The sequence below is a fragment of the Vipera ursinii genome (genome assembly GCF_947247035.1).
Source record: "Vipera ursinii genome assembly, chromosome: 3".
NCBI classification, from domain to species: domain Eukaryota; kingdom Metazoa; phylum Chordata; class Lepidosauria; order Squamata; family Viperidae; genus Vipera; species Vipera ursinii.
Genome location: NC_139516.1, coordinates 61,655,625 through 61,670,249, shown reverse-complemented (window position 1 = coordinate 61,670,249; position 14,625 = coordinate 61,655,625). Strand labels below are relative to the sequence as shown.

General features: G+C 35.6%; 1 protein-coding gene across 3 annotated transcripts in view; it reads left to right on the top strand.

The window, feature by feature from the left end:
- EPS15 (epidermal growth factor receptor pathway substrate 15) overlaps positions 1 to 14,625 on the top strand; it is a 65,661-nt gene that overhangs the window by 29,451 nt on the left and 21,585 nt on the right. For all 3 annotated transcript variants that reach the window (XM_083359594.1, XM_083359593.1, XM_083359592.1), the window contains exons 8-13: positions 2,033 to 2,092; positions 3,596 to 3,796; positions 3,885 to 4,030; positions 5,229 to 5,385; positions 7,787 to 7,872; positions 12,551 to 12,623. In XM_083359594.1, the coding sequence (XP_083215720.1) occupies positions 2,033 to 2,092; positions 3,596 to 3,796; positions 3,885 to 4,030; positions 5,229 to 5,385; positions 7,787 to 7,872; positions 12,551 to 12,623 (723 nt within the window). The remainder of the gene's footprint in view (positions 1 to 2,032; positions 2,093 to 3,595; positions 3,797 to 3,884; positions 4,031 to 5,228; positions 5,386 to 7,786; positions 7,873 to 12,550; positions 12,624 to 14,625) is intronic.

Sequence of the window (14,625 nt, the reverse complement as noted above, 5' to 3'; positions counted from 1 at the left end):
GTTGCCTAAGGAGAGTCACTAAAAGGGGGCTGCTTGCAGATTGCTGGTTTCTCACAAGAACAGCTTTAAGGAGGTTTGGGGTAGAAAGATTAGTACTAGCAATTGGGCTCAAGATTGCCAGTTTCTAGCGATCTTGCTCAGAGTATGGATAACCCTTGCTTAACAACCACAGTTGGGACTGGCAGCTTGATCATTAAGGAAGACTTCACAAAATGTTGATAGACCTACGACCTCACTTCCATCGCAGTCATTAAGTGAATCACCCATGGTTGTTAAGCAAGCTCTCATGTGAGCACGACTTGTGATTTTACTGCTGGTTTCTCCATTGACTCGCCATTTGCATGTTTCACAGCCAGCTTCAGACAGGAAGCCAGCTGTGAAGCATGCAAATTGCGATCGCATGACTGTTGGCTGCTGTTGACAGTTATAAATGCCTGCCAATTGCAAAGTGCTGAAATCTTGATCACATGACTGTTGGAACACTGCGACAGTTTTAAGTGTGAAGTTGTTCCTTGCTTTCCCCTTAGGTAGATAATCTCTCTAAATCATTAAGAATTGTTAAGGCCATGCATTAACAGGAGAGTCAGTCTGGTGCAGTGGTTAAGGCATCAGACTAGAAACCAGGAGATCATGAGTTCTAATCCCACTTTAGGCATAAAACCTGTTGGGTGTCATTGGGCCATTCAGTCTCACACAGTCCTAGGAAGAAATGGCAAACCCCTTCTAAAAACCTTGCCAAGAAAACTTCAGGGACTTGTCCATGTAGATGCCAGGAGTCAAGAGGAACTCAAAGGATCCGTCCTCCAAATGCATTATTTAGGAAACATTGTTTTTTTGTCTTAAAACTATATATTTCTCCCCCAACCATAAAATGAAATTTTCTAATGATGTATCTAATAAAGATTTGCTGACATACTGTGTAGTCTTAATCCCAAAGATTTCGCTTTCATGTATAATGTACATATGTTGCAAGTAAGAATAGGGGTGTTGGCTCTCCAGATATAGAATTATAATGTGAACCACTGTGCTGCTAAATATTTCTCCTGCCAGTCACATGAATTATGTTTCAGCAACATGTGGAGATTCAAATGTGATTTATAAAAACAAAACATCCCTTTCTCAATAAGAATGACATTTTTAGTACTTTATTATTACATAAATGACATACAAATTGCTCATTTGTATTAAAATGAAAATGAGTTTCTTTAAATTACATTCAGGAATAGGCAAATAGCATATCGGGGAAAAACTTTCTACCTTGTGTTTTCTTTGAAAATATTTTATAGGGAGGAAAAAGGGAGGGTCTTTTTTGTTTTTTTAAATCCCATTTATATCCTGCCCTTCTCCGAAGAACTAGGGCGGCTTACAATCTAAGAAGCACCAATCAATGTGCTTAACAATAGCCTTCATTCTATGTATATGCCTGCTTATTAGGGCTTTCCCCCCCCCCCCAAGCGGCCTTATTACAAAGTCAGCTTATTGCCCCCAACAATCTGGGTCCTCATTTTACCTACCTCGGAAGGATGGAAGGCTGAGTCAACCTTGAGCCTGGTGGGACTCGAACCTGCACTAATTGCAGGCAGCTGGTGTTACTTAAGGAGGCATTAGCCCACTGCTCCACCAAGGCTCTTTGATGGATAGAAACATTCCTGACCTTGCTAATTTTCACCTGCTCCTGATTTCAGATTTAATTGGATATTGTGATGTGGGAACAATATGAAATGTATGATTTGGTCTTGAAATGAATAATTTATCTCTAATCATAAAGGGCTTGGTAGGCCACTATGCCAGCAGTTTGAATATTTCTTAATGTCATAAAATATAATAATGAATATATGATAAAGTTAAGGTATTTGCCTTTAAGTTTAATTTTAATCTTTAACCTCTTAAAAACTACTTGATAACTGGTGCTGAAATGTGTCACATTGACATATGTATGATCTTTTAAAAATGTAAAGAAAGCAAACATCTGATAATTGACAGTAATTTGAAAAAGTAAAATATTATCTTGAGATGGGCTTTTTGTTGTTAGGTTTGGGAGTTAAGTGATATTGATCACGATGGAATGTTGGATCGGGATGAATTTGCTGTTGTAAGTATAAATTTATATATTACAAAATTTTGAAACTGTTTAAAATAGTTAAAAAGGGCATAATGTAATATTTCTTGTTGCATATAATTTTTTGGAGGAAGAGCTATTAAGGGATCTTAAAATGCAAATTCCAACAGTAATGGTTCTTTAAAAAATGCAATTTTTATCTTTTATCTAATGTGATACTGTTTTCCCATTACATGATGCCTCCATAAAGTGTTTGTTCAATTGGATATGGCTTCTACTTTTCAGAAGAGTTTTTTGAATGCTTATTGTGCACATTGGTCAAAATCCTTTCCCAGAAGGTGCAGATTTACTGTTTAAAGCACGTTCTTCAGTATTCATTTTATTTACAAAGCCAGCACATATATAATGTTCTAAGCTAAATATCAATATAAAATTACACAGAAATATTGCGTATTTAACCTATATACAATCCAACTTATTTTGCTATACCATATAAGACTTTTAAGCTGTGTTCTACGCAATTGTATCCAAGGGTCCTGGAGGGATATTTCAGGATTTTCTGCGCTCACACATTCTGTTTAACATCTACATGAGGTTGCTGATGACCCATTGGTTTGGGATCATCAATATGTGGAATATACAGTTTCTCAATCTCAGGCTGACCAGGTAATACTGCCAAGGTCAAGTCAGTCCTGACAAGTCTGTGATTGTGTTTTTTGACACCTCTTGTTCCCAGTGCTAAGGATATTTCATATGTAGTCTTGAATGGGCAGCCCTTTTACCCTTTGGAACTGGTGCCTAGTTAAGGAGTTGTCCTGAATTTATAGCTTCTGCTCAGAGAAAAGGTGGCAGCTGTGGTTAAGAAGACCCTTACACACCAATTACACCAGGGGTCTTTAAACTTGGCCCTTTTATGACTTGTGGACTTCAACTCGCAAAATTCATCAGCCAGCGTGCCTGGTCTGAAGACCCCTGAATTATACCCTTATATGGACTGTGAGGCTCTTCAGATACTCATGCATTATTCACCTGATTAATATAAGGTACTCTATATGATGCTGGCCTTGAAAAACACTCCAAAGCTGCAACAGGTCCAGCATGTGGTAACACAGCGAATTATGGGCGTGTCTCATCTTGTCTGTGCAATACTTTTGCTCCATGAGCTGCACTGGTTATCATTAGGCTTCTGGGTGCAATTCAAGGTGCTGATTAAAATTAAAATGTGATTCTTCACTCAGCTTTGGGTTGGAATGAATAGCAGGTACCCATGTATGTGAGGGTCGTTTTTTAATATGCTGCTCACAGTTGTTATAGACACGAATAGCATTATAAATTTAATAAAATTAAAAAATGTCTAGTTTCTGTGCTTTTTTGCTTTACTATAATTTTAAATATAGTAAATGAGCAGAAGAGTAGCTAAGAGGAAAGTCGAAAACATTTAAGAGTTAGCTCAACTACTGCATTAACTATGAGTTTGCATAATAAGAAACTAATGTTTGGTTCATGTCTTTGATAACTTCAAAAACATTTATTCAGGCCATGTTCTTGGTATACTGTGCTCTTGAGAAGGAACCTGTGCCAATGTCCTTACCTCCAGCGTTGGTGCCACTATCTAAAAGAAAAGGTATCAGCATTCCAGGTGTTGGGCAGTCAGTTTCACCTTCAACACCCAACAAAGAGTGTAATCAGTCCGTGTTACCTGTCAGCCTATTACCATCCACATCATCAGTAACACAGGTACCTTTGACAAAGAGTAATGTTTTGATCTGTTGGGTTCACAAAGTGTAATTGAAATGTAAAACTTAGTTATTGCTTTACTTTACAGTGGGTTGTATCACCTACAGACAGGATAAAATATCATGAAATCTTCCTGAAAACAGACAAGGACATGGATGGCTTTGTCTCTGGTGTGGAAGCTAGAGAATTATTCTTGAAAACTGGTTTGCCTTCAGCTCTACTTGCACACATCTGGTAAGAGTTTTCCCAGCATTTCTTGAAAAGAATAAATAATCTAATTTCTTTAAAATTAATGAAAAATAACTGGTTATTCTAAATTTGGAATTTATTCTACATGCTGGTATTCAATTGTGCACTCTAACCCAAATTATTATATTTTTAAGAATTGAAATAATTACTGTTGATGCTTTTTCTAAAGTGTATCCTAAATTATGATATAAAGTATGTGTTTAATGTCACTCTTCTGGGTGCCAACATGGATTTTGTCATGTTAGGTTCTAAACAGATCTTTAAAAAAAAAAAAGATGAAAGACCTTGTATAGAATTGACTTAGAGCCAAGAGGCATAAAATGCAATAATAAATGTTATCTGCTTCAAAATGTACTCTACAAATATTTAGCTCAGTTGTATTAGATTGCTCTATCTTTTCTTTTTTTCTTTGAATCAAACATTCCCAAGTCGTCATTCTAAAATATAATGTCATTTATTAATTAGAGGCTTATTACGAAGTGTGAACTCAGGTATTATGAGCAAATGGAATGCAATATGTATGGCTAGATTTCAAAAGTAAAGAGCTTTGTAATGATAGTCTTTTAGTACAATCTTTATTCTGTTTTTAGACCATTTTAGAGTTATAATGCTTTCTAAAATGCTATCCAGTTGGTCAACTTTTAAAATAAATGGGTTTTTTTAGTTGTCTCTTAATATTTTATTTATTTCAGTTAAATAAGATACATTTTAATGTAATATAAAATAAAGTTAAATAATGGTAGGCTTAGACTTAACAGCTTAATGTTACCTAGATGTGTAGGAGTACATCTCCCCTTATTTCTAACTAGTGTGACTGAAAGTTAGGTTGGAGAAAGATAACATCTTTCCTGGTAAAAACTGCAGTGTTGGGTCAAAGCAAGATATGTCTAATTCCAGATTAATTTTTTTACAGAAAATAGCCAGTTATTTTGAAAGTTTTCTAACTGGGCAGGAAGATGATGCCTATCCACATATATTGGCCGTTCCATATTTTCTGCTGCTGCTATTCTGTGCAATAATGTGTGAACTAACGTATATCTGTAAAACCTTTTAAAGTATACATAGTGACATAATGTTACAGAATTGTTTTAATCATTGAACATAAGTAATTTTTAATCTAGACAGCATGTCCGTGCTATGAGAAATTTCATTAGTCATTTTCTTTCTTCAATGGATTTTACAGGGCTCTTTGTGACACAAAGGATTGTGGGAAACTTTCCAAGGAACAATTTGCTTTGGCCTTCCATTTAATCAATCAGAAGCTGACACAGGGCATTGATCCTCCTCAGGTGCTAACTACAGACATGATTCCTCCATCAGAGAGAACTGCTTCACAAAATGTGAGATTTGGAACATTTCATAAAATGTGATAAAGATTGGGAGTCCGAATAAAATATCGTACTATGTGTTTGAACTTGGTATCTCGGATAATAATAGATATAGAAACTGATTAACAGGAACACACAAACTCTGCTCATATTATCTATAAACTTTCCTTCATCTCACTAGCCAACCAAGCAGATACAAGTTGTTTGTTTAAAATAAAATGTTACTTTATTAGAAAATGGATCTATGACTTGCAAGCTTAAAATTGCTTTATTGAGTGCTGTTATATCTTGCTGTTCATATTTTAGAGCTGATAACAATTCAGTTCAAAGACCAGGTGGATTAAGTGCTAATAAATTACTAGAGTCAATTCCATGTGCAGTAAAGCATGCATGCAGATGTGTTCTCAACATTGCAGTCAGTGGAAAGGCAAATAACATATTTCTGCTATATATTATGCAAGAAGCATCTAATCATAAATTTCTGATCTCTTTTATGAAGTATACTTATTGAAAAAAATTCCATGATTCCTAAGATGTTTATTTTAACAAGGACATACTGAAATAATTTCAGAATAAGCAGGATAAATTTATATGTTGTGTACTTTTGTGGCATTGTGCCATTTTAAACAATATCCACCCAATAAAAAAAACAAAAAGCTAAAGTTCTCCCAGTTTGATAATTGAGCTTCTTCTTGGTTGTGCTAAGCCATATTACTCAAAATAAACTGAACTCCTTATCAGAAATTACACTCAAAAGTTCTTCATTTTGTTTGACTTCTACAATACCAGATTTATTTTTGTTTATTTTGAAAAAAGTTGCTTTTATTTCTTGCTTTACTAATCTTTTTATATGTTTGCTTTCTTCCTATGTCTTTCCTAGTTTGGACTATATTTTCCATTCTGCACCATTCTGCTTTGCATCTTTATTATACTGTCAGTTTCTTAAATCTGCCATCACAAGGTTAGAGATTCTTCACTTTTCCAATATTGATTGTTTAGTAATGAACATCTTTTTCACATCACACATTTTCTTTTTAAACAGCAGAGTGCTGCTTAAATTTCTGAAAAAGCTGTGCTATTCTCACATCACTGTTCTTACTTCAGGATGCTGCATGCATTTCCAAAATTGACAGAACAGTGTTCTGTGTACTTGATGCCTGCTGACAACAACAACATATTTTATAAACATTTATATTTTTTCACAGTTGTTTGGGCTTAAATATATGCCCTGAGTTTAAGATGCATACCTCAGTTGAATATTTAATTTTATTATCAGACATGAATTGTGAAGTCTTAACACATGTAATATCACACATATATGAACACACTAAGCCTTAAGCTATAATGAGGCTGTAATTATACTGTTGATAGTTGCAGAAAGGTTTAAACCTGAAATATGAAAAATAATGAATGACCATGCACCTTTAAAAAGGTGATTCTACAAGCAGAGGTCTGTCTTCATTGAAAATTAGGCTTTGTCCCTTTGCTTCACATTCTTGAAGGGAAATAAATATCACATATCCTTGTGTCTTTGGTGCAATGAATTATATGTATTAACAAGTGCAACTATGTGGTTTACTGTTGCAAGTTCAGAAATATGACAAAAATTCTCAACTGAGAGAAAACAATTATCAAGGAGAACTCATTGCCAATAAATGAGTCAGTATAGGTATTATGGAAAACTCTGTTGAAGCATACACATTTATATCTATGTAGCAGAATAGACTAGTTCAGACCTGGATATTTTATGGTCCCTAGGCCACAGCCAGCCCTTTGGCTGTCTCTGTCCGGCCTGCATGAAGTCAGTTGGAAATTGGAAATCAAATATTTCATAAGTACGCCACGGGGTGGGAGAATAAGTCGAGTCGGATCCAGATCTGCACATCACTATGCAGTCCTTCAGTCAGCTGGCCAGTTGCAGGAGGGCGAGAAAAGAGAGTGCTTTTCTGCACCTGTGCAGCACTCACCCCTCTGGAGAAATCTGAGGAGGCGATGGTAGTCATTGTATGAGGGGACCTGGGCTTGGCCACCTTGGTCAAAGCGCATCCCTGCAGGCACAGCTGAGAGCTCTTGGTTCAGCCTTCCACATCAGCCCCAGTTTTTGATGTGGCTCCTTGGGAAAATTAATTGTCCACCCCTGGAATAGTCAGTTTGATTGCTATGTTACAGTATATAGTTTTATCATCTTAAAAACTGATTGAAATAAAAGGAAACTCAGTTTAGCCTTTGAAGCTCACCACCTGTTTGGAGCTTATGTAAGCTTTACGTTTGGAGTTTTTTTTAAAAAAAAAAAGGCGGTACATTTTCTTTGATCTTAAATTAGAAGCCAGTTAATTTTTTCCCACCGAGACAATCAGAGTATTTGTTCTGGAGGCAAGTAGAATCAGGCCATATTTCCTTGTTTATTTTTCAGAATTTACTACGGCCAAATTCTATAGCAGATTTTTCCGCAATCAAGGAGTTAGATTCTTTAAGCAATGAAATAATTGACCTTCAAAGGTAAGACAAAGAAATGTACACTTCAATTATAGTGATTTTTAATGTTTGTTTTATTATTTAGATTTGTAAGAGCTGCTCCATGGAGCATAGACTGGGGGAAAAGCCAATTTTTTAAAGACTGTCTAAAAATGTGTACTTTTGATGCAGTCCAAAACTGGGCAAAGTGGGTTATTCCAAAGAGGTGGCACCACGCAGAGGGGACGTGAAATATGCCTGCTTTGTTAGATCCTCCAGGATAGACAGAAGTAAGGAGAGAGATGTGGTCCCTCAGATAGCCAGGCCCTATGCCATGAACAGCTCTATAGGTGATGACTAGCATCTTTAATTGCAACCAGAAGCGTATTGATAACCAGGACAGCTCACGCAGCAGAGGTGTTACATGGTTGTATTGAATTTTGCCCAATTATTCACTTGGTTGCATTTTGGACCACCTGCACCTTCCGAGTGATCTTCAAGGGGACCCTCATGTTGAGCACATTGCAATAGTCACACCTAAAGTGATCAAGGTATGAATGATTGTGAGAAGACTCCAGTCCCTGAAACAGCTCAGTTGGCACACAAGATGACCCTGCAAAGGCCCTCTTGACACAACTGCCACTTGCTTATGGCTAGGAGTTGTGAACCTAGAAAAAAAGCCCACATTATGCACCAGCTTTGTATGAGGGGGAACCATTCAGATCAGCAATTAAAAACCACCAGCATCAAGAGAACAGTGTATTGTACCTATAGCCACATATTCTTTTAAGGGTGAGTTTGAGCCTGTTCTTTCCTATCCAGACTCAGTCTTCAAGCACTGGGATATTACTTGGACTGCATTATTTAGTTAACTAAGACTCAAAATATACAGCTGAGTATCACTATACTTTTGGTACCTGACCATTGTTAGTAGATGACCTCACTAGACACTTTCCTGCAGATGTTAAATATTTATCTTACTATGGTATCTGATTCTGAAATGTATAACAAAAACTTTTATACAGCAACTGTGTTGATTCATAAACTGTTTAAATTCCTGAGCTCTGTCTTTTCCAAAAGTATTTGGATTATCTGGAACAATTTGTACTTCTTGGCATTATATTCAAATTAAGTATTTCTTCTGTGGATTATTTGATCCAGATGCTATTGCTGCTTGAAGTTCCAATGCCATTAGACACTCTAGAGGGATAAACTGCAGCTCCTGGCTCCTAAACCAGTAATCCTGCTTTGAAGGATGTTGATGAAATTGATACTACGTACTTATGTGTCCTTTGAAATAATGGGAATATCTTGTCCTGATAAATGGAACATTGCAGTATACAAAATGAAATTAGTTTCTGTAATTTTAGAATGAGATTTAGGTAACAACAACAATGAAATGCTTTGTGTTTTTGAAGCCTCAGTTTGTTCAAAATTTTTTTAGTTAAAATTAGTCTGCTCTTGAAGATATACAGTGCAATCAGAAAGTATTCAGACCCCTTTCACTTTTGTCAATTTTGTTATGCTGCAGCCTGATTCTAGACTTGTTGAAACTCTTTTTTTCTCATTAATCTACCCTCAGTATCCCATAATAACAAAGTGAAAACAGACTTTTAGAAATTTATTTATTAAATTTATTAAAAAGAAAAAACTGAAATGTCACATTGGCATAAGTATCCAGACCCTTCACTTAGTACTTTGTTGAAGCACCTTTGGCAGCTGGAGTCTTTTTGGGCATGATGCGACAAGCTCTTGGTCACCTATCTTACTAAGGCCCTTCTCCCCAAATTGCTTAGTTATTGGGCAACCAGCTCTTGGAAGAGTCCTGGTTGTGACAAACTTCTTCCATCTGAGCATTATGGAGGCCACTGTGCTTTTAATAACCATCAGTGCAGCAGAAATTTTATTGTAGCCTTCCCTAGATCTGTGCCTTGCAGATTAATGAGAAAAAATGAATTTCAATAACTAGAATCAAAATTGACAAAAATGAAGGAGGTCTGAATGCACTATATCTTAGGAATTAGAGGATTAATCCATACAGTCTGGTCTGGCCCTGCTGTTGCATTTTGGGTTGGCAGCAACAGAACTGCTAATATGTCTCTGGATCATTTCTATATTAAAAAATATGCATGTTCTTCTTAGCTGTGATCCTCATATTTGGAATCTATCCAGCAATGTTAATTTTTCTGGCATGAGGATTGGCTAAATGAATGATTATAAAACACAGAAGAAGAAGTCTGTCTGATTTGCAACACTAGACTGTTAACTGGTGTGTATGTGTAGTATTTTAATCTTTCTCATTTTTCAGAAAATTTGAACAATTGAAAAAAGATTGGGGATACTCTGCTGGATTTCAAAGATCCATTAAAACTGTTTTTTTTTTCTTTTCAGTAGGTCTTAGGGGCAAAAGTGCTATGGAAAATTCCCTCATATGATTTAGCATTTTGTTGGAAATGGATTTATTTTGTCAATTAAGTGATCATTTGCCTCTAATATATTCCTGTATCATTGGTGACCTTTTACAGATACCTGCTTGCTTCTGTTTAGCTAAGCAGTTAAGATAACCTTCATGCCTTGGATGACCTTGATAAGAGTATATACTCCTAGTGTGTACTCCGAGCATTGTTTGCTCATCCCTTCAGTGAACACACCACTACCACCACCACAATGAGGCAGCAAGGCAGACTTTGGGGAGGATTCCCTGTAGCACTAAAATCAAAATGTATTTTTACCATGATTTGCAGTGTTTCATCACCACTTCTTACATAGATGTTTTCCTAAATACTTTGGGGACAGTAACTTCTTGTTTTTTAAAGTATGGACTTTGGTGTTTTGTTTTGTTTCTGAAGTATGAATTTTTTAATGAACTGTTTGATTCTGCGTGCATTATTTCATATTTGGGAGGTCAGTGGAGGAGAGAAAGACTTTGGGAAACTGTTATTTCACCCATTTTATTGACTTTTGTTTTGGGTATATATACTTGTGAAATTTGTATGAACAAATTCATGCAACTTTTTAGGCAACATCTTAGGACACATTTCTATTCTTCAGGCACTGAAATATTATTACTTGGACTGCATTACTTGGTTGACTAGAGGGAGGAGGATGATTGGCCCAATGTCATCTGTTGGCTTCTGTGCCTAAGGCTGGATTAGAACTAGTCCATTGCCTTAACTACTACGCCAAACTGGCATTATTGTACATTAACTTTGACTTTAAAATGATATATCAGTCCCGGCAAATAAATTTAGTTAGCACTTTATTAATATAATGATTAAAAGGTAAATGATTAAAAGGTAAGTTAAAACCAGCCTTTCAAGTTGCTGTATTCACTATGGTATGTCAGTAATAAAGCAGGCACAGTTATGCTTATTGCCTTCAAAAGCCAACTTAAAATATTTTTGAAGAACTACTGGATTGTAACAACAATTTGGCTTTTTTTTTGCATTGAAGCAGGTTTGTCTATGTATTACTTACATTTTGTGAATGCATTCAGTGTTCATTAACTTTTCTTTAACCAAAGCAAAAGAAAGTGTTGATTTTGCATATTCAATGCCACTATGATAGTGTTATAATAGAAGAATTCAATAATAATAAGGATTTATGAGTCTTTTCCAGCTACTCCACTATCTAGATATAGGCTATGTTCATATATTTTTCAAAGCCGCAACATGGCTTGTTAGTTTTGGCTTATAATAATGTGAACTCCACCATACACATACTGTGGCTTAGTGTTACAGGTAACTGCAACTCCTGATATACAAGAGTTTGGCTTTAACAGTATTTCTTTTAGTATAATTTTTCAGCAACATGGAAAATAATGGTGGCAGGTGTAGAATAAGACATTCAGTGTGTGTGGTCAGGCGATTAATAAGGTAATACTAGAAATAGCCTGTGTGAATGATAAATACAATGTGTAAATGGATGCATGAATAATCTAGCTAAATCCAAAGGTGCTCTTTAGTTGGGAGACATCTTTAGCCCTTGGAAAAGTGTACGCTAAGCTAAAGCAAGGACATGGTCTGTTTGATTTACTGTTAATGAATGAAAAAAAGCTGCTCTCGAATTGATGTAGTATAAGCTTTATGAAAGCTTCTATGAATGAATGAATGAATGTACGAAGAGGATTGTGAAATTGAACTGTTACATTTGTGGTTTTTCACATTCATTCCCTGACTGAAAACCTGATGAAAGCTGCAGCATCCTAAGTCATGGGAAAAAAATGTAGACATATAGCTTATCTTTAAGATTTTATGCTTCAAGTAACACAAACCTTAGTATTTTTATAGAGAAAAGAAGAGCTAGCACACGGCTTTCTATCTTGCATAAAATACGTGCAATTCTAGTTCCAGAAGGGTTAAGTATATGAGAGTTGATGCAGTCCCTCCCTCTTTTTGCCAGACGGTTGTTCCATAGCAACAGTGAGATCACTGAAGACAGTATTTCATTGATTTTTTTTCCCCCTTTCCCCTTTGCTTTCTCTTTAAGCTGTCATTTCCACCTATCCATGTCTGGGAGAGTAGACATTTTTTTTATATTTTAATATTTGAGCTACGTAGGACATTCCTTCCGGCTTTTCTTTCTAAAACAACAAAATCAGTCTTATAAAAATTACATGTTTAACTATGCATTTAAAAAGAGAGACTGGTTTGGGAGGTTGGATAACTGTGCCTGGCGTAACGGATGTTCTTAAATATTCCTGCCTTATTTGTTGGTCTTCTAGGGAAAAGAACAGTGTGGAGCAAAACCTGAAGGAAAAAGGAGAGACAATCAAGCAGAGGACAAGTGAGGTCCAGGTAATTGTCATTGGAATTTTCAGATTTGGTTGATATAAATAGAGGTTATTGGAAAAAATGTCTTTCAGTGAATGGATTAGCCTTTTACCAAGTATGTTATTAGGATTTGTTCTCATTGTGATCAATATATTTGTTAGCTTAGGGATTGAAATGGACACGGTTAATTACATGAATGTCTACATTACTTGGGAAATAGGCTGAGGGGGAAATGCAGCATTTTTGTTAGATGACAATTTTGCCAGCGATGTTAGAATCCAAGCACTGTGGCTATGAATAACAGCTTCAGGTTTTTGTGTGATACGAACAAGGATTTGCATCTAGATTTTATATTTTCCTTAAAGTTGAAAATCTCTCTCAGTGCTTAAATGTAAATCCAGATGAGATTTATGCATGAATAAATGAATCGTGCATCCTAAGCTTTTACAGAATCATTTGATCCCTATTGTAACAGAAACAAATACGGAGCAAAATGCAGCCTGTTATTAAAGACTCCATAATAGTTCTTTTGGATGGAGCCTTTTTAATTTATTCTTAACCAGTATTTTGCTGATCATGCAAAATCAAGGAGCAACTTATATAACGCTATTTAGTTAGTTAACAGTTTTGCTACAGGTGTTGAGATATCTTAAGATTTCATATAATGCTAGCAAAATAATTCCCATGTATGATTTTTATTATTTCTTTCAGTGGATGACTTAGTCCTGTTCAATAGTGATTTCTAAAATATTTGCCCTAGGACACCAAAGAAGCGACTACAGACCCCCGAATTTGGCTCTGGAAATTTCTCTCCCTCTCTCCCTCCCTCCCCCCCCCCCCACACACACTATCAGTAGTGTTCCATTGTAATGGAAATGAATTTTAAAATTTAGAAAAAAGGTTTTAACAGAGAAGTAAATTAATGGTTTCCCTTGAATGTTCTCTATTATAGATTGATGAACAGCTTGTTTTTGTACAATTATTTCTGTAGTTAGATTAATATTACATTAAGATTACAAGAAATATTACATTTCTTGCAATCATTCCAAGAAATACATTCCAAGAAATAATCCAGGCAAAATAATAATAATAATAATCCAGCTTGCTTTATATGCTTTTCTGGGAAGACATTGACACTTTACAAGATATGATTTTAAAAAAATTATTATAATACATTTTTTGTCATGTCTCTGTACCCAAGGACTTTAGCCAGGAGTGAAACGTTCAGTATCATCACTATAAAGTAGGAATGTTTACAGAATGAGAATATAGCAGAATCCAAGTGTTCTACCAGAATAATCAAGTTAGTTGTGATTAAAGTAATTAAAATAAAAATGGCTGAAACTTTTATTCTTATTTCAGAACAGCCCACTCTGAAGTTGAAATGGCCCGTTTTGTTTTCTGTGACTGGAAAGCCTTGATCTGTTCTGAAATTAGCATTTTATTCCCATAATAAAACAAACTGTCATAACATGTCTTGCTTCCAGTTAAAAAACATTTCACATTCAAATTGAAATGAAATACCACAAGTTTAATGAAGTTTAATTCTGTTAGTGATATTGAAAGTTGTGGTCAAGAAGCAATCTAAATTGTGTGAACCTTTTTACTGTTGATAAATCTTGAAATGTATTGTATTTCACTGATAGGTGCTTGTATCCTGCAGTGTCTTAGCAATGTCTTTGGATACAGGTTTTAGGTGGCACTGGATGAATTGCAGTTGTCCTGTTTGTGGGCCACTCTTATGAATAATGCCCAGCAATAGCCAACAGACATCAGTTTGGGAAACATTTTATTCTCTACCTTTAGCTGCCTATCTGCTATTTTCACCCACTGAATTGCACTACATTTGTTACTAAGAGGCAAATTTTCTCAGTAGTTTTGGTTAAGTATTGTTTTTTCGTTCTGTTTATCCAACTCATTACTTTCTCATACCCTTCCAACCTCTATTTTGATTTACCTTTGTCCTTTTCTGTGTGTATCCTATGAATTTCATATGGCCTTGTTCATGATAATCCTTGCAAAGTAT